The 21,733-nt window shown below is 31.8% G+C and overlaps 3 protein-coding genes across 3 annotated transcripts; 2 read left to right on the forward strand and 1 right to left on the reverse strand.

The window, feature by feature from the left end:
• The first annotated feature begins 5,328 nt into the window (after positions 1 to 5,328).
• On the forward strand, positions 5,329 to 6,412 carry LOC131624450 (glutathione S-transferase T2-like). Its single transcript, XM_058895385.1, has 2 exons — positions 5,329 to 5,580; positions 5,705 to 6,412. The coding sequence occupies exons 1-2, from the start codon at positions 5,329 to 5,331 to the stop codon at positions 6,410 to 6,412; spliced, it is 960 nt and encodes a 319-aa protein (XP_058751368.1).
• A 266-nt stretch (positions 6,413 to 6,678) lies between these two features.
• LOC131624451 (uncharacterized) lies at positions 6,679 to 7,623 on the forward strand. Its single transcript, XM_058895386.1, has one exon. The coding sequence runs from the start codon at positions 6,679 to 6,681 to the stop codon at positions 7,621 to 7,623; it is 945 nt and encodes a 314-aa protein (XP_058751369.1).
• Positions 7,624 to 15,031: 7,408 nt separating this feature from the next.
• LOC131624464 (protein BREVIS RADIX-like) lies at positions 15,032 to 20,870 on the reverse strand. Its single transcript, XM_058895397.1, has 6 exons — positions 20,545 to 20,870; positions 19,077 to 19,209; positions 16,469 to 16,848; positions 16,112 to 16,244; positions 15,717 to 16,021; positions 15,032 to 15,616 (listed from the first exon to the last, which is right to left on the reverse strand). Exons 2-6 carry the CDS (start codon positions 19,185 to 19,187, stop codon positions 15,538 to 15,540), a joined length of 1,008 nt encoding a protein of 335 aa, XP_058751380.1. The 5' UTR covers positions 19,188 to 19,209; positions 20,545 to 20,870; the 3' UTR covers positions 15,032 to 15,537.
• Between the last annotated feature and the right edge of the window lie 863 nt (positions 20,871 to 21,733).

Raw genomic sequence — 21,733 nt, forward strand, 5'->3', positions numbered from 1 at the left:
CAATAAAGAGCTTTTGTATCTAGCTTTATTTCACAAGCAATGCTTTTTTGAAAACATACTTCCACTTCTAAACACATGTTTCAGAATTAAATGAAACATTATCCATGGAGGCAGCAGAAACATTCACAAGAATTATCTTTCCACCAACATTTCTACTTATGGTGGACACAATGTCTTGGACATCTTCTTCAACATTTGTCTCATAGTCGCTTGATTGTACAAGCTTTCCCTTTATAGAATTCTTCTCAACAACTTTACTTTCTACCTTTCTTCTCTTTATCACAAACTTTCATTTTGGAGTTTTGTCCTTCTTAGTCACAATATCCTTCATAGAGGATTTGGGAGTTACATCTTTCTCCTTTTTCTTCTCTTGTACCCTATATGCAACATACCTAGCTATACTTATCATCATAGTAACAACAGGTTCTTCATCAGCTTCAATCTCTTCATCCACATCCACCACTTCTTTAACCTTTCCTTGAGTATCCTTGTCTTGAGACTTGGTTACATTCTCAATGATTCTCTTAATTATTTTGGCAATAGGAATGTCATCATCCTCATCAACTTCTACATTCCTTTCACTTTGAACCTCAAATTCTTCATTTTGAGGGTTCCCATCCCTCAAATCTTCACATGAATCGTCATATTTATCCCATATTTCATTCTCATATGTATCAAATACATGTATATCAACAATAGTTTTTGTAGTGGAGGGTTCAGTATGAGGTTCAACAAATGGTTCAACATGTGGTTCAATAGTTTAGTCAATATTTGTTTCAACAGGTTTATTATCATTTTCAGTAACAATAGTATCATCTTCATTAACCACATGTTCAACAGGCTTATCATCATGAACATGCACATATGTGTATTTGTCAGAGGGGCTTACCTTTTTAATTGTTCTTTTCTTCTTGATGTTAGCACTCTTAGTTTTTGTTTTTGGAACAATCATTTGAAGAGGAACAACATTGAGTACCACATCTTATTCATCAAGCTTGCTACTTGATTCAGAAACCTTATATATCTTTGTAGTATCTTTCTCCCACATTTTTACTACTAGCATCTTGACCCCATATGTGTTAGTAACCGTTTTAGGTTCAAAGGTCTTAGTTTCTTCAAAGAATTTACTCATTTTAGTGTAAGATTGAAGAACTTTAGAGAGAGGTTGACAGACAGTAATGTTAGAACAATAAATAGAGATACAAAAGTTCAAGCATGCATAATTGGAGAAGTTATAATAATAAACTGAAATAGGAATGATATGCCTTGTTTCACATGCAACAATGATCGTAAGAGAGTGAAAGAAAATTTCCTTTTGCACGCCTCCTTTGCATTAATTGTTATAAGTTCTCATACATGCAAATACCAGGAGTGCCCCTTAGCTTTTCAAATTGAGCTGCATTTAAAGCTTTAATGAATATGTCAGCTAACTGTTTCTTTGTTGCTATATGCTTAAGGTTTACAATTTCATTTTCCACAAGTTCCCTGATGAAATAATGACGAATGTCAATATGCTTGGTTTTAATGTGTTGGACATGATTCTTTGAAACATTAATAGCACTCAAATTGTCACAATATAATGTCATGACATCTTATTCGACATTGTACTCTTCCAACATCTGTTTCATCCAGAGCAATTGAATGCAAGTGCTCCCTGCAGAAATGTACTCAACTTCTGCAGTAGATAATGAGACACAATTCTGCTTCTTGCTGAACCAAGAGATTAAGTTGTTGCCAATAAAGAAGCATCCACCATATGTGATTTTTCTAACATCAACACTCTCAGCCCAATCAGCATCCCAATACCATACTAGTATTAAGTTAGTATCATGAGAATAGAGAATACCATAGTCACAAGTCCCACTTATGTACTTTGTTATTCTTTTTACTTGAGTGAGATGGATGACCTTGGGTTTAACTTGGTATCTAGTACAAACACCTACAAAAAATGTGATGTCAGGTCTGTTTGCTGTGAGATAGAGCAAACTTTCAATCATGCTTATGTATATACTTGGTCCACATTAACACCATAATCATCTCTAGTTAATTTCACATGTGTTATACCAGAAGTTCTCTTATGACTTGCCTTTTCAAGCCTAAACTTCTTCACTATACTTTTTGCACACTTGCTTTGAGATACAAAGATATTGTCTTCCATTTGCTCATCTCAAATTCAGACTGCATTTGTTGGACAAAATATTCCACCATCTTGTTTAACATTCGACTAAAGACAATTTCATCAACATAAATATGGGCTATCATGAGTTTTCCTCTATCATTCTTCACAAGTAAGGTTTTATCTATTCCACCTCTATTGTATCCATTGTTGATCATGAACTCAGTTAATCTATCAGACCAAGTTCTTGGAGCTTGCTTTAAACTGAATCTAAACATACAAGAGCCTCCGAGTAATAATCTAATAGTCTCAAGACGAGCTAATGGATCAAATGTCTTATTAAAATATACTCCTTCTATTTGAGTGTACCCTAGAGCAACTAAATGTGCCTTGTTCCTTGTTACATTATCACTTTCATCAGATTTGTTCGTGTAAATCCATTTGGTACCAATGACATTCGCATCTTGAAATTAATTCCCAAACATTATTTCTTAATTGAGAGTTTGTCTACTACAAGAAAAATGACAAGTTATGGCGGTTATATTGAAGGTTATGGCAGTTTGAACCGCCTCAATAGTTGTGTCACGGCAGATTTGATTCATTTGAAATAGAATAAAATATTAAATAATAATACATTTTAAATAATAAATAGATATCAAATGTAAATTTTTAATATATATTTCAAATTGATATCAATTAATATTAAATATTTATTAAATAAATTACCAACTATAAAGGACTTTAAAAATTTTTAAAATGTATTAAATAATCAACTAAAACAAATTTGTACAAATGAGAAATATTTAAATAATCAACTATATAAATATTTATTATATAGTTGATACATTTCTTACATATTTCTTATAGTTGATAAATTCAAATATATATTAATATTGAAAGTAATAATACATCTATTAAAATTTGTTTATATTTTTTTAATATTCAAATATTTTTTTAAGAATTATATAAATATTAAATTTATTCTAAAATATTGAAATATATTTAAAATATAATTGAAATAACATATAAATTGCAAACTATATTTAAAATATAATTATATTTAGCATATAATTAAAATGCATTAACATCAATTAAAAGCATAATATATACTATAATTATTTAGTTATACAAATATACAAAAATTAGATCCAAAAATTTCAATTAAAAGTATTAGCAGTAAGATAAAAAAAAAAATCAAAACGTTATAGTAGAATAAACAAATTTCAATTAAAAGTATACCATATTAAAAGCATTAACATCAAGCCCTGTGGTTAGAGGTGGGAATAGACCATGCTAATTAACAGGGGCATACGGTCTAGCCTACACAAGTTCAGACCATCTTTTTTTAAGCAGAAGATACCTATATTTTTTTATAAGTCTATTTAGTTAAAAATGCTAAGTCACAGGCTATAAAAAAAGTCTTTTAGGTCTTTCAGACCGTTCTATTTAATTAAATAAGTGTAAATTTATTATTATTATTATTATTATTATTATTATTATTATTATTATTATATTTTATTTGTATTTTGAAATAAAAAACAAAATTAAATCTTATTATTTCGATGAACTTATGAAGATAAGTTCAAAAAAACTTATGAGCAATGTCATTAGTAGTTTTTATAAGTTCTCTTAAACAAACAGTATAGTAAAACTTATGTTAATAGGTAAACGTGAATAAGTAAATACAAATAAGCATTTAGTCTAATTGATATTTTAATTTATTAATCAATTTAAACATTAGTTGAATGATTTATTTATAAATGTTTAAATAAAATAGGCTTTTATGTAGATTAGTAGGCCAGACTACTCAGACCCAGGCTTTCTAATTTTCAACCCCCACCCCATTAAATGGTTGAGACTATAACATATTTCCATTAAATTTTTGAGACCATAACATATTTTCTATAATAAACAAAAAAAAATATATTTAAAAAAAAAAACCTGCCTATTCATTGTAAAATTGACATCACATTAATTCAGCAATCAAAATCAAAAGCAAGTGAATACTCATAAATAAAATAGTTGTAGATTTGTAGTATAGTAATATATTACTCAACATAACTTTATTTTTATAATAGATCATTTAATGTTTATGAAATTTGTAAATAAAAAGAAAAATTGACACAAAAATAACAGCGAAAGAATTAAAAAGAAGCGATCTAATGTTATAGATAGATAGGACTTCCATATTATAATCAATACAAAAGTTAAAATTAAAATCCATGTTCTTAAATCCTCAGTGCTACATTGCAATCAATCACTCTTAAATTTTCCACTTATGCTATACCTTGTAGTTCTAACAGCATTTGCTTGCATAGCAAACAAATTTTCTGACAATGGTAAACCACAAATTTCTTTGTAAGTATCATAATTAACAGCAAACGTATTTCCCCCATCCAAAAGTTTTGACAGCGGATGCAAAACCGGACCATTATTTTTCTCTAAATTTTCCATCAATAAAAGAAACTCGGAGACCAGTTCCGTCTTGCTAAGCTGAACGAACACTGCTGTTGCATCCAACTGGGAGACATGAACTACAGAAGTTAGGCCAAAAACTTCATCAAAATTTTAATATGTCTAAAAGGCGTTTTATACATATTATTTTAGTATAAAAAATATGTCTAAAAGGCGGCTAAGAAGATACATAAAACCGGGGACAAATTGATTTTACACGGACAAAAACCAGTCAAAATTTTAAAGAAATAGCCTAAAATCAATACTTATAATTTCATGATCAATTTTCGCATTAATAAAACGTCTATCAATCTCGGCGCAAAATTTGATAGAGAGGACTATGGTTCAATCCCCCGTAACTGCAATCGGGAGGTTGCTTTTTACTTCTCCAAGTCACTAAGGCCATCTCCAACGGTAAGCTTTTACCATGTCGTACGCCAGCTATAAGAAATATTTGAAAATTGAACTCCGCCAGCTAAGCACACGTTATGATATAAAGCAACGGTACTTTCTATTAAAATAATAATATAACTAATAGTTGTTGTCTTCAACGGCTCTTTTTCTTTTTAATTTTTTTTTTATAATTTATTTGGTTATAAATAGAAGCAAATGTTACTCAAATTTTATCTCATAAATTTATTCCTTACTCGTAGTATTTTAATTTTTCTCTCACAATTTCTTCTTATTAGCCTTCAATTGATCATATATTTTACCAAATTTTTCATCTTTTTAGTTCAAATTATTATTGTTAAGGGCAAATGGACCCTAATCAATATAATTTTCAACAATCTATGTTCCATCTCATGCAAAATCAGCAAAATTCTAATCCGCAAAATTCTCAATTTCCCCCACCGCCAATAAACTCTACCGTATTTTTTCCGCCACCAAACAACCCAAATATTTATTTTAGACCACAGATAAATACTCATGGGGTGAATTTTTCTCATCATGAACCCGAAACACCAAATGGGTTTATGTCTGAACGCCAAGTTCCACAATTTTCAACTCAAGTTGGTATTGAAAATACTACAATTGAAAAAGAACAAAGACATTCTGTTAAAAAAAAAACCTCGAGAGGTATTCACAAGGGAAGAGGATACACTTCTTATGCAATCATGACTCAATGTTTCAAAGGATCCAATTGTGGGAGTTGATAAAAAAGTTGATAGCTTTTGGTTAAGAATCCCCGATAATTATAACCAATATTGTGGGCAGTCACGAGAAAAGCTACAAGGCCAATTAAAATCTCGATGGCATCGAATAAATGGTTGTGTTCAAAAATTTGTTGGGTGTTACAAACAAGCTGTTCATGGAAAAAAAAGTGGGGCATCAGAGAAAGATATCTTAATCAATGCGCATGCTTTTTATGAACAAGATGAAGGTGCACCATTCAATCTTGAGTATGCATGGCGGCTTTTAAAAGATGAACCTAAATGGATGGGAGCATTCACCGAAAATTCTTCAAAGAGAACAAAGAATTCTGCTAGTGGTTCATACACGGCATCGCTAAACTCAGAGACACCTTCAAGTTATGAGTTAAACTCATCATCTCCAATGGAGCGTCCAATGGGACAAAAGGCGGCAAAACGAAAAGGTAAGGCAAAGGAAAATGCAAATGCAACTGAACCTCCTTCTAGTGTTATTTCCGATACAAGGAATAAAAGAATGGAAGTAATGGAAAATCTAGCACGACTTAAGGAGGAAGAAAACAAATTAGTCAAGGAAAAGATGGAGTTTGAAGCAATGCAATTCATAATGTCAGACACTTCTAAGATGAATGATAGTCAACGTGAATTTCATGAAAAACACTGTAATAAGCTAAAAGAAAAATATGGATGGTAATAATATGCAATGTTCTAGTATTTATTATATTTAAATATTATGTAGTACTTGTTATGTATCAACGACTATTGTAATAAGACGCAATGTTCTAGTATTTTTTATATTTAAATATTATTCAAACTAGCCGTTATTCAAACTAGCCGTTATTCAAACTAGCCTTATATATACTCTCATTCTTTTCACACTCTTCTATCATTTTTCTATCACACTTCTATCATCATTCTCTCACTCTTCTATCATTTTTCTATCACCATTCTCTCACTTCAATGGATTCAAACAATTCAAACAACCTCAACAAACTTTTTTGGGAGGTGATTGAAGAAGAACTTATGGACAACACAGATGAAGAACTATTTTTGTCAATGCTCGAGAAGGAACGTCAATCTAGAAGTTCATCAAGGCGAAAAAGAAGATCGGTGATAGATCAGAATCGTGAAGAAGGGCATATACGATTATTCAACGACTACTTCTCAGAAAATCCAGTATACACGGATGCCCAATTCCGTAGAAGGTTCAGAATGCATAGGCATTTGTTTCTTCGAATTGTAGAAACCCTTGGAAATCATGATGAATATTTTCAAATGAGGGTCGATGCAACTGGTAAAATGGGTCTTTCACCATTGCAGAAGTGCACTTCTGCTATTCGTATGTTGGCATATGGATCTTCCGCTGACATTGTAGACGAATATGTTCGAATTGGTGAAAGCACTGCAATTGAGTGCTTAGAGAGATTCGTAAGGGGCGTGAATGAGGTGTTTGGGGCTGAGTATTTGAGAAGGCCTAATAACAATGATGTTGAGAATCTTTTACAAATGGGGGAGTCACGTGGATTTCCAGGCATGTTAGGTTCCATTGATTGTATGCATTGGGAATGGAAGAATTGTCCGGTTGCATGGAAAGGACAATTTTGTCGAGGTGATCATGGTAAACCCACGATCATGCTTGAAGCAGTGGCATCACAAGCCTTATGGATTTGGCATGCATTTTTTGGTATTGCAGGTTCAAACAATGACATTAATGTGCTAAACCAATCTAATGTGTTTAACGATATTTTGGAAGGATGTGCTGCTACTGTGCAATATACAATCAATGGGAATCCATATAATATGGGGTATTATTTAGCGGATGGTATATATCCTGAGTGGGCTACATTTGTCAAGACCATTTCAATGCCGCAAGGAGAAAAGAGAAAACTATTTGCACAACACTAAGAATCAGCTAGAAAGGATGTGAAACGTGCATTTGGAGTGCTTCAATCTCGATTTGCAATAGTACGTGGTCCAGCGCGTGTTTGGCACATGGAAACCCTCAAGCATACCATATATGCTTGCATCATATTGCACAACATGATTGTCGAAGACGAACGACACACATATGGAGGTGATTTTGATTACTGTTACGATAATGCAGGTAACAACAACTCAACGACTGAAACATTTAGCGGTCCTCATCCGAATCTTGCAACAAGACTACAAAGAAGAGCAACTCTTCGTGAAAAACAAGTTCATCGCCAACTTCAAGGAGATCTAGTCGAGCATATTTGGGAACGTTTTGGACATGAGGACGATGAAAATTAAATATGAGTAATTATGTAATGTAATTTATTTTTATTGTTTTTAATTATATTTTTATTATTTTTAATTATATGTCATGCATTTGAGATTAATTTAAATTATAATTTTAAATTTTATGTTTAATTTTATTTATTTTATATTAATTAAAATTTAAATAATTTAAATAAATATTTTAAATCAAATAAAATTTAGTATGAATAAAATATTATTATACAAAGTAAAATTGTGGGACCCAATATGAGTTCTTTCGAATTATACTATTGGAGTGAAAATTGGAGTGAGTTGCTTCAAGATGATGTGGACTAATGGGTCCCACAAAGAACCAAATAATGGGTTGCACCATTGGAGATGCTCTAAGTTACCCCATACAAATGTACAATAACCTGTAGTAAATTTTATGTCGGATAAACACTCTGCCCAATCAGAATCAGAGTAAATTTCAATGCCTCTGTTTGAGTTATTTTGAAAATAAAGTCCTCTACCTGGTGTATCTTGAAGGTATTGGAAAATTATATACACTGTTATCATGTGAGTCTCATTTGGGAAACTAGACAGTGATATCTCTCCTTATCCGCTGGTGCACTCTCCTCTTCGCTTCTTTTTACAGGTTCTATGGGAGTGTTGGAAGCTTTACATTCAAGCATCCTAGTTTCTTGAAGTAAGTCTAGAGTGTACTTCCTTCGAGAAACATAAATTCCGTCCTTTGTCCGAGCAATTTCCATCCCAAGAAAGTATTTGAGTTGACCTAAATCCTAGACTTCAAATTCCTTGGCTAGCAAACTCTTCAATTGTGTTATTTTATCATAATCATTCCTCGTAATAACAATGTCATCAACATAGACAATAAATAGAACTAGCTTACCATCCACCAAGTGCTTGAAAAACATAGTATGGTCTATTTGGCATTGAACAAAACCATCTTGCTTGACAACTTTAGTAAATCTGTCAAACCATGCCCTTTGGTGATTGTTTGCAGTCATATAGGGATCTATGGAGCTTGCAAACCATATTTGAGGTGTTCGGTGATTCAAGTCCTGGAGATATTTGCATATATACCTCCTCTTCTAACTCCCCATTTAGAAAAGCATTCTTTATGTCTAGTTGGTGTAGTGGCCAATCTAGAATTGCGACCAAAGACAATACGACCCGGACAAAATTAAGTTTAGCTACAGGAGCAAATGTCTCTTCATAATCCACCTCATATAATTGTGTAAATCCTTTTGCAGTTAACCAGACTGTGTACCTATTTATACTTCCATCAACATTGTATTTAATTGAGAATACCCACTTGTATCCCACTGCTTACTTCCCTTTTGGTATATATGTGATTTCCCATATGTCATTTTTAACAAGCGCTTGAACACATAAAGTGCTCCTTGGGTTTTTCTTATGATTTTTCAACTTGTAGGAGGTAGACTCCCACACACTCTTCAGCATTGTCAATCGTCTTCCTTGACTCCAAAATCTAAAACTCACACGAGTTAGGGAAGAATTTAGCAACACATTTTAAATCTCGGGTGAAGTGTCGCCTCTTGCGAAATGATCACACCGGGGGCGGGGTTTTCCGTTGTGTGAGGTGGTCGAAAAAATTCAGCCTCCACCTTGAGCAATTTGTTAATTTCTGAGTCATCCATGGTTTAACGGCGCTAATTTAAGGATGGTTCAGAGCACGATACCATGTAGAAATATGTTTTTATATTTCATGTTTTGGTTGATAATACATAAGATATATATAAAATACATAGGCATGAGAGGGAAGAGCTAATTTAGCCTAGAAATTAGAGCTGTCAAATGGGCTGGCCCGACCCAGCCCGCTTCGGCCCAGTGGGCCAACGTGTTTTAATGGGCTGGCCCGGCCCAGTCCAATTGCTAAATGGGCCACATAAAATGAGCCCGGCCCATTTTTCAAAGGCCCGTGCGGCCCGATGGGCCAGACCGGCCCGTATTTCAATATTATAATTTTAATTTTATAAAAAGGATGTAATGGATAAATGCAATACAACATAAGTAAAAAGTCATCATAAACGTATATAAGTGATGTTTAAAATATTTATCCACAAATATATATATATGAATACCACAAAATCATCCATGTAAAAGTATAAAGTAACTTAATATTATCACCAATACTTATCAAATTTTTTCTACATCTCGCAACCATTTCCTGGATCACATCATTTTGAAAATATATCTTGATCCTCTTTAACTATTCTTTATGACTTGAAAACACATTTATAAAATCATATCTTATCTCAATCTTTTTTCTCCAAAATTTACCAAAATCTTTTTCTAATGGCCAGCCCGAAGCCCGTTTGGCCCGGCCCGGCCCAACCCATAAAAAACATAGGCCCAGTGGACTGGCCCAAAAAGACAGGGTCGTCTTTTTTTAAGGTATTTTACGGCTCCGCCCGCGCTAAATTGTAGGACTTATGGGTCGGTCCAATGGACCGAGCCCATTTTGACAGCTCTACTAAAAATTAGAGAAATAAGTATTCCTATAAATGTTAAGATTAAATGTGATAAAGACAACAAACAACTAATTAATTTACATAAATTCTATGAATTGTTATTATATAATACAACATATTATGTACAACAGATTCTTTGTTAATCTTCAACATATAAATTAGATACATTAATTATTTAATGAATCTAAAAATTTAAATATTATAAATAAAAATAGAGTGAGTACATAGAAAAAAGACAAACCTTGACTAATCAACTTCAACATTAACTAGACGTACACCCGTGCGATGCACAGATAAATTTTATACAATAATTTTTTATGATAATTATAATTTAATATATATTTTTAAATATATTATTATAAATATTTATAATTAAAATATTATGCGTAAAGTTGAAATATTATAAAAATAAAAAATATATAAATGTAAATTTAAAATAGAAGAAAAATTAGTTAGGTTCATTGCTCGAATTCAATAGTTCACATCTTATAAAAAATTAATAATATTTATTTTCATCATAATCCCAAAAAAATACAATTTGTAAAGTGTATAAATTAGTGTCCTTATATGTATTGATATAGACAAAATTAATTTATAAATTTATTTTTTATAATTAGTTTAAAATAGTTTAAAATAATTTTTTATAATTATTTTAAAATAATTTTTTATAATTATTTTAAAATAACTACTCATTCTTTTTAAATTTAAAATTTAATCCATATTTAATAACTGATGTCTTTTATATTTCTTTACTCTTTTTATCAAACCAAATACAAATTAATAGTTATATTTGTAAAAAATAATTGAGAAATTTAAAATGGCTTGTAAAATATATTAAGAGTAATAATATTTAATTATTAATTGATTTAATTTGAAAGACACTAACTATCATTGCAATAAAAGTTAAATTATTTTTATTAATTAGAAATTAAACCAATATTACAACCACGTTAGGATTTTTTTGTCAATAACTATTATAGCCATTATCACGTATTCTTGGATAATGAAGGTAATGAAATGAAATAGCCGGAGATTATAAAAATTAACTAATATAGCCATTCTATCATAGTCTCTTACCAAGCATGAAACATGATTATCTAAATTAGAGTTTACCTATAGGTCAAATCAAGACAAATTGAAACATCAATCTTTTTTTGTTAAAAAATATTGTGTAATAAAACATAGCTTCAAAATTTGCACCTATAAAATAAATATAAATAAAAATTAATAAAATTAAGAATAGAAAAAATAAAGAAAAAAATAAAGATATGACAATGTATTATTGAATTGAACATTCATTTTTTTTTCTTTAAATATCTTTCTGTTGTATGAATTTGGAGTTTATTTTGTTTATCATGATATTTATAAAAAAACAGTAAGATATAAGAAGTCTTATGAACAAATCCAACTATTCTTCAAAATCTCTTATCTGCATATAAAAAAACAATAATTAGTAAATAAAAATAAATATTGGTTTTATGATGATTTAAAATTTAATAATTAATAAATAAATAGTGTATTAGAGTTTTCTATTTTTAAAGAATGTGGTTTTTAATTTTAAGGTTTTACGATTTGGAATTTTAAGGTTTTAATTATTATTAACTATTAATGTATTGGTGAAGAACATGGTTAGTTTTTATCATTTGTAGGATTATAAATTTTTATGATGATTTATATGATAATTTGTTATTGGTGGAAATTTTGGTGGGAAAATTTTGGTGGGAAGAAGTTGTAGGATTATAATTTAGTATGATATTTAGGGCCTAGTGATTTTCCTCTTTTACCTCCTTCTACAAGCGATTAAACAACAACTTTTCAAGAATTTAATATGGTGGTTATTTTAGCTTTCACATATCTCTCAGGGCCACTTTATTCAGCATTCGTGAGATCGTTAGATGCCTATACTGATAGAGGCCATCTGAAAATTCTAAATTAAAAATAAAGGCCAATAGCTAATTTAGATTTTTCCATTTTAGTTGTGGCCAAAAGATTCAGGCAGCTAACCCCCCATTCACAACCATTGCAATTGCGCAGAAAGAGCAATTATATTCCAAAAACCACTGCTAACGTAGAGCTACACGCACAAAATAAATAAAAAGAGAACAAAATGAACATAATATTGAGATTTAATTACCAGAAGTAAGTTCCGTTCATCCTTCGAGTCTATATATTATATACAACTATTGGTTGGGAACTATAAACTTCGTTGTGCACATAGATATAAACAAGATCTTGAAAGTTTTGTTTGATGACCTGAAATTTCATTTTATAGTTAGCAAGTTGGTCAGGTAGCCTAGTGGCTGAAATTCGCGTGAATAAGTGGGATGTCGCAGGTTGAAACCCGCGCGTCCCTACATCTCATGTCTCTCCACAATTAACAACTGAGCTGGCTTAACGGGACATCTTTAACCAAAAGAAGTGAATAGATAATGAAATCATACTATAAATGATTTGTAAAGCAAGTTGTAACAACATTACCAACTTAATCAACTTAAGCTCACGTGGGGGTGAATCCATCAAGCTTTATAGCTGGTTGCGTCTTATAGAGAATCATGTGAAATTGTTGTTTTGAATTTTTTTTAGTTCCTTGAATTTGGTTTGGTTGATTTTGCTCCTGTAATAACCCTTCACGCCACTTATTGATTTTTTTTGAAATCTTAGTATTCGGCCTTGCGACCGACTAATTCAAGAGGGACCAATCATACTGTCCACTAGCGGGGGTTCTGTTTAAAGCCAGAACAAAGTTCTGTATGGACTGGCCCACGTAAGAATTGATAGCACCTAGCAGGGTTCGAACTCAAGACTTTGAGAGGAGCACACTCTAAAGACTTTGAGAGGATTCTTCGTTGGGGTTAGGGTTTTAAAATAAAAGAGTAAATACTAGGAATAATGGGGTGGGTTGGGATGGTTTTTGGGCACGATTGTTTTGGTTTTTTTTAAAATAGTTTTTTTTAGAGTTATATAATTTTGTGTAAAATTTTTTTACAAAGAATTCTTTTATAAAAGTTTTAAGTGGAAATTTGATTTGAATAGTTATTCTTAAAATGCGATTTTAGGTATTTCATCTATTTATGAAAATAAATTGAATATCAAAATTTCAAAAAAAAAAAAACACTCAATTTTAAAGTTATTTCAAATAGATTTTCATAAAAATCATTTTTAAATTACAATTTTTTTGAAAAAGTTACAATTTTAACTAAGTTTTGGTCTTCAATAATATATGTTTATGGTATAAGATATCAAAATTAGTGTTTTATTTTAGAAAAAACGAATAAAAAAACTTATAATTTTTTTAAAAATGGTTTTGTAAAATCTATTTTAAAAATACAAAGAAAAAATTAATTTTTTTAAAACTGAAACAAACAAGTCCTTTACCTCCCCAAATCTGAATCCCTAAATAATTTGTTCCCTTCCCCAAACTCAAACGAGAATGGAGAATTATAACTCAAACGAGTTAAGGTATTCCTACCATTTTTCCCAAAATCAAATTGCATTATAAATAATAAAATAAAACCAGATAGAAGAGAAATTAACCTGTTACCCATACAGTTATACCTGACACCCCAAACTGTATGAAAAGACTAAAATAGTCAAACAATAAATTTTAGCATTTCAAAAAATTTATAGGAGATTATCAAAAAATTTAAATTCCAGGAACAATACCGGAAATTTGGGGACGATTATCAAAAATTTCACGAAACAGTAATAATTTCTGGTTATTTTGCGAAATTTATGATAGAAATTCACGGAAATTTCAAGAATTACCGGTATTTATTACTGAAAATTCCTAAATTTTCGGTGCTTTTTTTAGACATTTGTACTGGAAATTTCAAGAATTACCGGTATTTATTACTGGAAATTCCTAAATTTTTGGTGCTTTTTTTAGACATTTGTACCGAAAATTTCAAAATTTTCTGGTAGTTCATTATTTTAAATACCGAAAATTTCTGAATTTTCGGTAGTTCATTTTTTAACTAATTTTTTTTTTGTTTTAGTAAGGATGGGGGTAAGGACGGTTTCGTAGCGGGAAGTCTTGTTGATAGAGCGGAAGCTCAGGGTCGGAGGGATAAGGCAGAGGCTTCCCAACTACGGACTAGAAGACATCCTACGACCGGTTCTCATTAGAAATAGATGGCTGAGCAGGCGCATTTATGCGCACCCCCGACGCCGGACTGCTAGAGATGCTACCATGGAGGAGGCATCTGTACATGTATTTGTGGTTGCACATCCAGCTCGATCGGATCTTTAGTTATCCTACAACGAAATAATTTCAAAACACTCAAAAATTGAAATTTTCCATTGATAATTTATTTGAATAAATTATTCAAACTTCATGTAAAAATTATAAAGAAAAATATTTATTTTATAAGATTGAGAGATGAAATCTTAAGATTATTTTTTAGCATGATGTATTGATCTAAATAGGAGCATGAAATCATCCATTTTTATTCTCATGGGAGCTTTACAGTGTTGTTTCGGATCTTTCTATCAAGTCATTGGTTGAAAATTTGGCAAAGTCAGTGTTAATTTCTTAATCTACTTACTAATTTGGTATTGTGCTCCTTAAACATCTTTTGTTAAGGATTTTGTTTTAGGAGCCTAAAATAAAACATGGTAAATGACAATTATTGTTTTTCTTTTGGAGTACTATGATATCTCGCAATAATAAAGGACAAAACAATTTGGTCTAAAGTAGTAGACAAACATAAATCCAAAACACAGTTCCACTTAGGGGGAAAAAAATAAACAAATTGTAATAATTTAATGTAACAACAACAGAATAAAACAATATTGGATATGTAATAAAGATTAGATTTCTAAATCCAATGGCCACTGATCTTTGGCAAAAATGGGGTCACCACAAAATATATCTCTGATTTGCACTGTCATGTGACTGTCAAATGGTAGGAAATCTGCACTCTGATCTGAAAGTTAGATTAATCCAACGACTGAGATTTTATCGGAGAGACGATATCGGTAACAACCGAGGATCCGAACTTGTTCCATAATCTAAAGTCTCAATGAAACAAAATTGGGGATTCCACAAGTTTAGGACATCCACTTTTTGTTAGGAGAATATAGTTCAAAGATATTGAGCTTGTATTCTTTCTCTGTTCTCTTCCCACCATGTTTTTGCATTTACCTCGCCGAATCTTTCCCGGCTGCACACGAGTTTAGAAAGTGTATGACACAATAAGAGAATGTATGACTTAAACCAAATATTAAGGAACATGTTTTTTTTATGGATTAAGGAAAATGTACCTGAATCTGACACGTCTAAGCTCCCGAGTACCATCGGCTAACTGTCTGATTGTAATGTAAACACCAGGCTCATCTTGTTCTACCCATTCTGACTCCATTTCGCTTGCATTGCTAATAGAAGGCTCGTCTCTAGATGAAGTGGTTGCTCTTGATGGTTCCATTGATGATCCTGCTTGAAAGGGGTGACCTCCGCCTTGATCCATCATTCCAGACGGTTTGTAGTGACTCCTTGGCGTCCAATCCTTGACCGATGCCATAGGACTTTCTCTTGCCGATGTCAATCTTGAGTAAGTAGAATCTCTTTGCTGTTCAAACAAAAAAAAAAGTATATATATCAATATGAATCTTGAGTAAGTATACATCGTCTGTGTAAAAAAACTTTAGATTATTATTACCTCATCGGCCTCGGATCTTGGAGGAGTGTTGAGGGCTTGTCGATTAAATCTTTGGACATTGTAAAGCTCCATGATTCTGTCATAATTCTCGCCCCACCATTTTTGAGCTTGCCATTTATTGAACATCTCTCGGCTTCAAATTCAAATGCTAAGTATTGTCAGTCGTTTGCTCCTACATGATAATTGTTACATTTTCAACAACTAAAAATTCCCATATTTTTTCTGTAATATTAGGCCCTAAGGTACCCTTTTCTTTAAAAATTTGATTCCACATTTCGACTAACAATTTAGATTTAGTTTATCTTATAACATATGTAGTTATCTTAGTATCGGTATTTAGTACTTAATTGACGATACCTGAAGCGAATTCTCTTGAGATCATTTCCACCATTAGGGAGAGAAACAAAAGTAATATGAACTCCTGGCTCAACCTGTGCCATCCATTCCTTAGGTTCATCTTCATCTTCTAACACAACATCACAGACTGATGCAGAGTCGCGTCCTCTAGGGGTGCGGTCTCCGGCATATCTTGCACCAGGGTAGTTAGAGGTAGTGAAATCCCATGCAGGGGTTGAACTTGAGCTTGCACCTCCAATATAAGGGTATGGAACCCCTTCTGAGATTGTGTCGAAGTCGGGATATGGTCTGTGTCCTTTCTTGTTGTAGCTACTCGATCCTCCTGTGCATGGTTTGCATTGCTTGTAAGCACCTGAAAACTTTAGGGCCATATCTTTTATCTGCATACAAAGAAAAAAACACATCGGATAACATTAATACATTAAAAGCTACAAAACACAGACACGCACACCAGACACGTCCAATGTGCAAATTGGGATTAAAGGAATAGTTAATTAGTAATATATTATGTGTTCAAGTGGATTTTGAGCACCAACATATATTATTATAGGTATAATTTAGTACTATCAAGTGGGGGATTAGGGAGAAATTAAAGTAATGTTTGTATATCTTAACAATGTGACAAGGATTTCAAAAATCAAAACACTAGAGTGACATCTTCCTTTTCTTCTGTCGAAGTAGATCCACCTGCTCATACTTTATAATTAATAATACGTAGCATGAAGAATGATATATTAGATTTGATGATTAAAAACATGGTAGATGAAGAATAAGGTGTCTAGTTTCTAGAAGAAGCAAGTACAAAATAATTTATTTAAATTCGTCACGATTAAGAAAACACTTTTTTGGTTTATTGCAACTGAACCGGTGTCCCCTTACTTCCACGACTTCGTAGGGAAAGTAGGAGAAACCGTTTCTTCCTCCCCACTATCCGGCCCGCGAGGTCTCGTCTCGTATATATTCAATCCAAGAAAACCCTCTTGTACCTCTATGAGCAGGGTCACCTCTATTGTACTTTTTCGCAAATACAATCTAACTAATTTATAACCTTTCTTAACAAATTCCAACTATATATTTTTCAATACTATTTATGTGAATAAAATTTATGTGATCTCACTAAATCTATCATGAGGATTCTATTTTTGGAATATTAGCACACATGAATTGAATATCACCTAATCATAAAAGAGTGATGTAAAGAATGTTAGAGAATTATTGCTAGCATTTGTCACACGAATATTGAGAGACTATAACAGCATAAGTACAATGTTTGTTAAATAGAGCACAAAGAAAAGAAATGGGGAAATCATGTCTGAATTTTCTGAACTATAAATTAAAATAAATTTGGAACAGACAGAATAGAGTCTAAGGTTTCAAGCATAGGTCATTTTCATAGAATGACTTTACAGTTGGACAGGTAAAGAATGTTTTTGGAAGACCAATTATATATAAGAAGCTTACAAAAATCTCACCATCAACTATATTACCCTTAGTGGCAAATATTTCCCAATTGAAGAAATTATATTGATTGATAACTAGCTGTTTCTTGTCCAAAATTTCACTTAATTTAAAGACAGTTTGGTTCAAAAGTTTGGTTTGGTTAGATATCTAAAAGTGCTTCACACATTTAAGTAGTAGTATTCATCAACTTATTAAAGTACTTATTCATGGTTTAAATTGCGGTTGAATCGCGGGTGTTGCAATTATGGTTGATGCGATGCGCATTGCGACGTGAATTTTGATTGAGAGGTATTTAAAATACACCCTTAAAATCACTTAATATTAAGATTTTTCATTACATCAGAATTGAACCAAATTTTAACGTTATGAAATTTTTAGTTTTGATGAAAATATTTGAAAAAACATGAAAGAAATTGTTGAAATTTTTATCATACCGTCATTGTGGTTCGATACGGTTGTGGAAGTTACCAATTACCACATCAGAAATATTGCGGCGGAAGTCCGCAATTTAAAACCATCTTATATTCTTAGCACATTTTTGAAGATAGAGAATTAATTTTAGTGGCCAAAAAGCAAAAAACATTAAGAAATGTGAATATTAACTTTACTGATGTAAAAACAACTAAAGAGCAACCAAAACTTGTTTAAATTTGTTGCCTTTTTTTAACAGTGGTAATAATAGAACACTTTAGAAAAACATTGTGTCGACAAGAATTCAAGGATGGGCCACACATAGGATGAGAATATGGCAGACCCTTCTGTATGTTAGGAATCTTTCCTTAACATCAACTCAAATTACGAATATTGAGCCTGTTCCCACTATACTACTAAATATGTAACTCATAAAATATTTGACCAAAATATTTTGCTTTTTCTTTTCAATTTTAAAATAAATATATACAAGGAGACCAAATCAAGAAATTAAGTAATTAGTGAATAATTAATCAAAATTATTGGTACTAAGTAAAGTAACCAAAAAAACATTATAGTATATTGATTGGTTTGTAACAAAGGATGAGGTCAGCAAAATGGGAAGACATAAACATATCACAATCAAAATGTTGTTAAGATTTGTTTGTTTCACCAAAATGTAAAAAGGAGAGAGAAAAGCAAAAACAAAGGGTGAAAGAAGAGAGAGAACAAGAACCTGTGTGGTAATGCTTTTGACAGCTTCTTTAGTACTAGGCGTGCCACTCTCTCGACCATCTTCATCCCTCTCATCTGATGTTTGTTTCGTACAAGCTATGCATGTAAACATCTTTTTCCTTAATCACTCTTTCCTAAAAACAACACAACAAAAACAAATAATAAATAATAAATAAACTACATGTGCATGTGTTTTTTATGTGTGAATGAATGAATGACCAATAAAGGGTAAAATTGGTAGTAGCTAAATGTTATAGGTAGGTGAAGACAATCATCACTTTCATTGAATTGAATGAAACAGTGACAATTTGTGCCAACAGCATAAAAAACATAACTAGTTAGTTAGAATTGAACAAAAAACCAAAAATTTATTAACAATTTGCCTGTGTCGGACACCTGTACATATACCTGTGAACTTATTCATTTTTTTTTAATTATTATCAATATTATAGTGTTGTTGTATCGTTGTCGGGCCGTGTTCGAGGTGTCTGTGTTTCATTGTTAATACTGAATGAAAAGGTGAAACAAAATGGTCCTATATTCTATAGAATAAAAATGGGGCAAAAGAGAAAGATAAAAAGCAAAATTGAATGCAAACTCGGGATCAGAGCAAGATCGAAAGTGATCTCAAAAGAATGAAACAATGGGCCTATAATTAAAAGCAAAATAAAATGGGGCAAGGAATGACCAAAGTAATATTTGCTTTGCTTTACCACACACAAATTCCAAAAATACAAAAATAAAGTAACCATAACTAAAAATAGATCATAAATAAAATAAAATAAAATAAATAAAAGAATCGAAGCAAGTCCAAAACAGAAGTTTCTAACACACTTTTTCTCATTTCAACCAAAATAGAACATCATTAAAAAAACAATAAAATCTTATTTTTATGAAAGAAAAAAACAAACAAATATATTATTTATTATTCCTTGATTCTATTTCTCACTTTATCTTTAATTATAATCACATCATTCACATTCCCCAATGCTATGCGACTCAAAATCAAATCAATGAGCTGTAGAGAGAGAGAGAGAGAATGTGCTTAGTTACTTAAGGGTGTACGTATTTTGGGGATTTGTGTAAAACAAGACTGGTTATGAATCAGTGTTTGTCGGAAGATGAAGACGAAGAATGAAAGAGAATGAATGCAGCAGTAGTAGAATTCAGAATTCAGAAGATAAAAAATAAATAAATAAATAAATATTGTGGCATTGATTAATAATTAATGAGAGTTAATTATTTAGCTTTATTCTGAAAAAGTGAAATTAATTAGTGTCATTAACTATTCGAAAACGACATAACAAGCATTCCTCAACTGCTTTGTCTCTCTCATTACTCAACAAAATTTTTCATTATCTAGTTTTCATTAAACACACGTTCATTTGTTTCCATCTTTGTTTTCAAATGCATGTGTAGTAATATCAAAAAATTTAAAATAAAAATAAAAAATGGAAATAAAAACTTACCTTATGTGAATGAAGTAAGTGCTCTTCTTCCTCGATGAAATGAAATGGAATCGCTTTTTTTTTTTTAATCGCTTCTTGAAAGTGATTGAGGTAAGAGGTGAGAGGAAGAAGAAGTAGTGAGTGAGAAAATGAACGATATTTTGAGGAGATTATGGGGTGTGAGGAAAGAGTGTGTCGGAAAATTTGGGAGATTACAAAGAAGAAGAGAGTGGTGGAATTTGAGGTTGTTGTATTTATATGAGAGAGAATGGTTAACGGCGTGAGAGTGGGACGTTAGTTTGGACGGAAAATGTTTTGTTGTGAGTGAGTGGAGAAGGTGTTAAGGGGGGGGGGGAATGGAATTTGGGTTTTGTCTTTTAGTTTAATAGAGCGAGCGGAAACAATGGTCGAGTGTGTAGAAGACATGAGGGACCCACGTGTTTATGTTGATGCAATGGGAGTGAGGAATCTGTACTATGTAGTTTGTGTGTGTAGGGTGTAGTGTACGTGTGTTGTTGGGGATGGATTGGGTGGTTGTGATTTGTTTGGGAGGGTTGGACGGTGGAGATTTGTTTATTTTGTAGGATTTGTGTTGGGGAGTAGTTATATTGTTGTGTGTCATCATTTGTAAATGTTACATTATCATAATTGACAACTTTTGCAATCAAATAATCCTAGTAGCGTAATAACAATTGTTAATCAAAGCATGAAGAATGTAATAACAGAAGAAACAAGAGATGAGGGGAAATTAAAAAAAATCATGAAGAACTCAAGTGATGATAGAGAAAAATGAGTTAAGTTAATGGTTGTTACTAATTGGAAATAAGAAATATGTGATGTTGAAGGAATATCCTCTTTTCATGCAGTGGCAAGAACTTTTGTTACAATAGAGCGACGATAATATGTAAGGTTAGTATTTTAATGCATAAGTTATTGAAGTCTAAAAGATGTAATTTGAGAGGAGCGTGAGATCATGCATGTAATTAACATATAATAGAGTTTATATATGTCATGTGGTTGAAACCGTCCTCATCTAATCTGGCGTGTGACGCGGAGAATCGTGAGATCATATTCAACAACAAGATATGTTCGTGTGATTAGGATCAAGTGTCCTGCATCTCGACGAAGCTTCACTTGATCATCTGCCTTACTTGGTGAAGTGTAGGATTGGACCTTCGTGATTGTGTCGTCGTTTTACGCCTTTGGACAC

Source organism: Vicia villosa, unplaced genomic scaffold (assembly GCF_029867415.1).
Source record: "Vicia villosa cultivar HV-30 ecotype Madison, WI unplaced genomic scaffold, Vvil1.0 ctg.000131F_1_1_1, whole genome shotgun sequence".
NCBI lineage: Eukaryota > Viridiplantae > Streptophyta > Magnoliopsida > Fabales > Fabaceae > Vicia > Vicia villosa.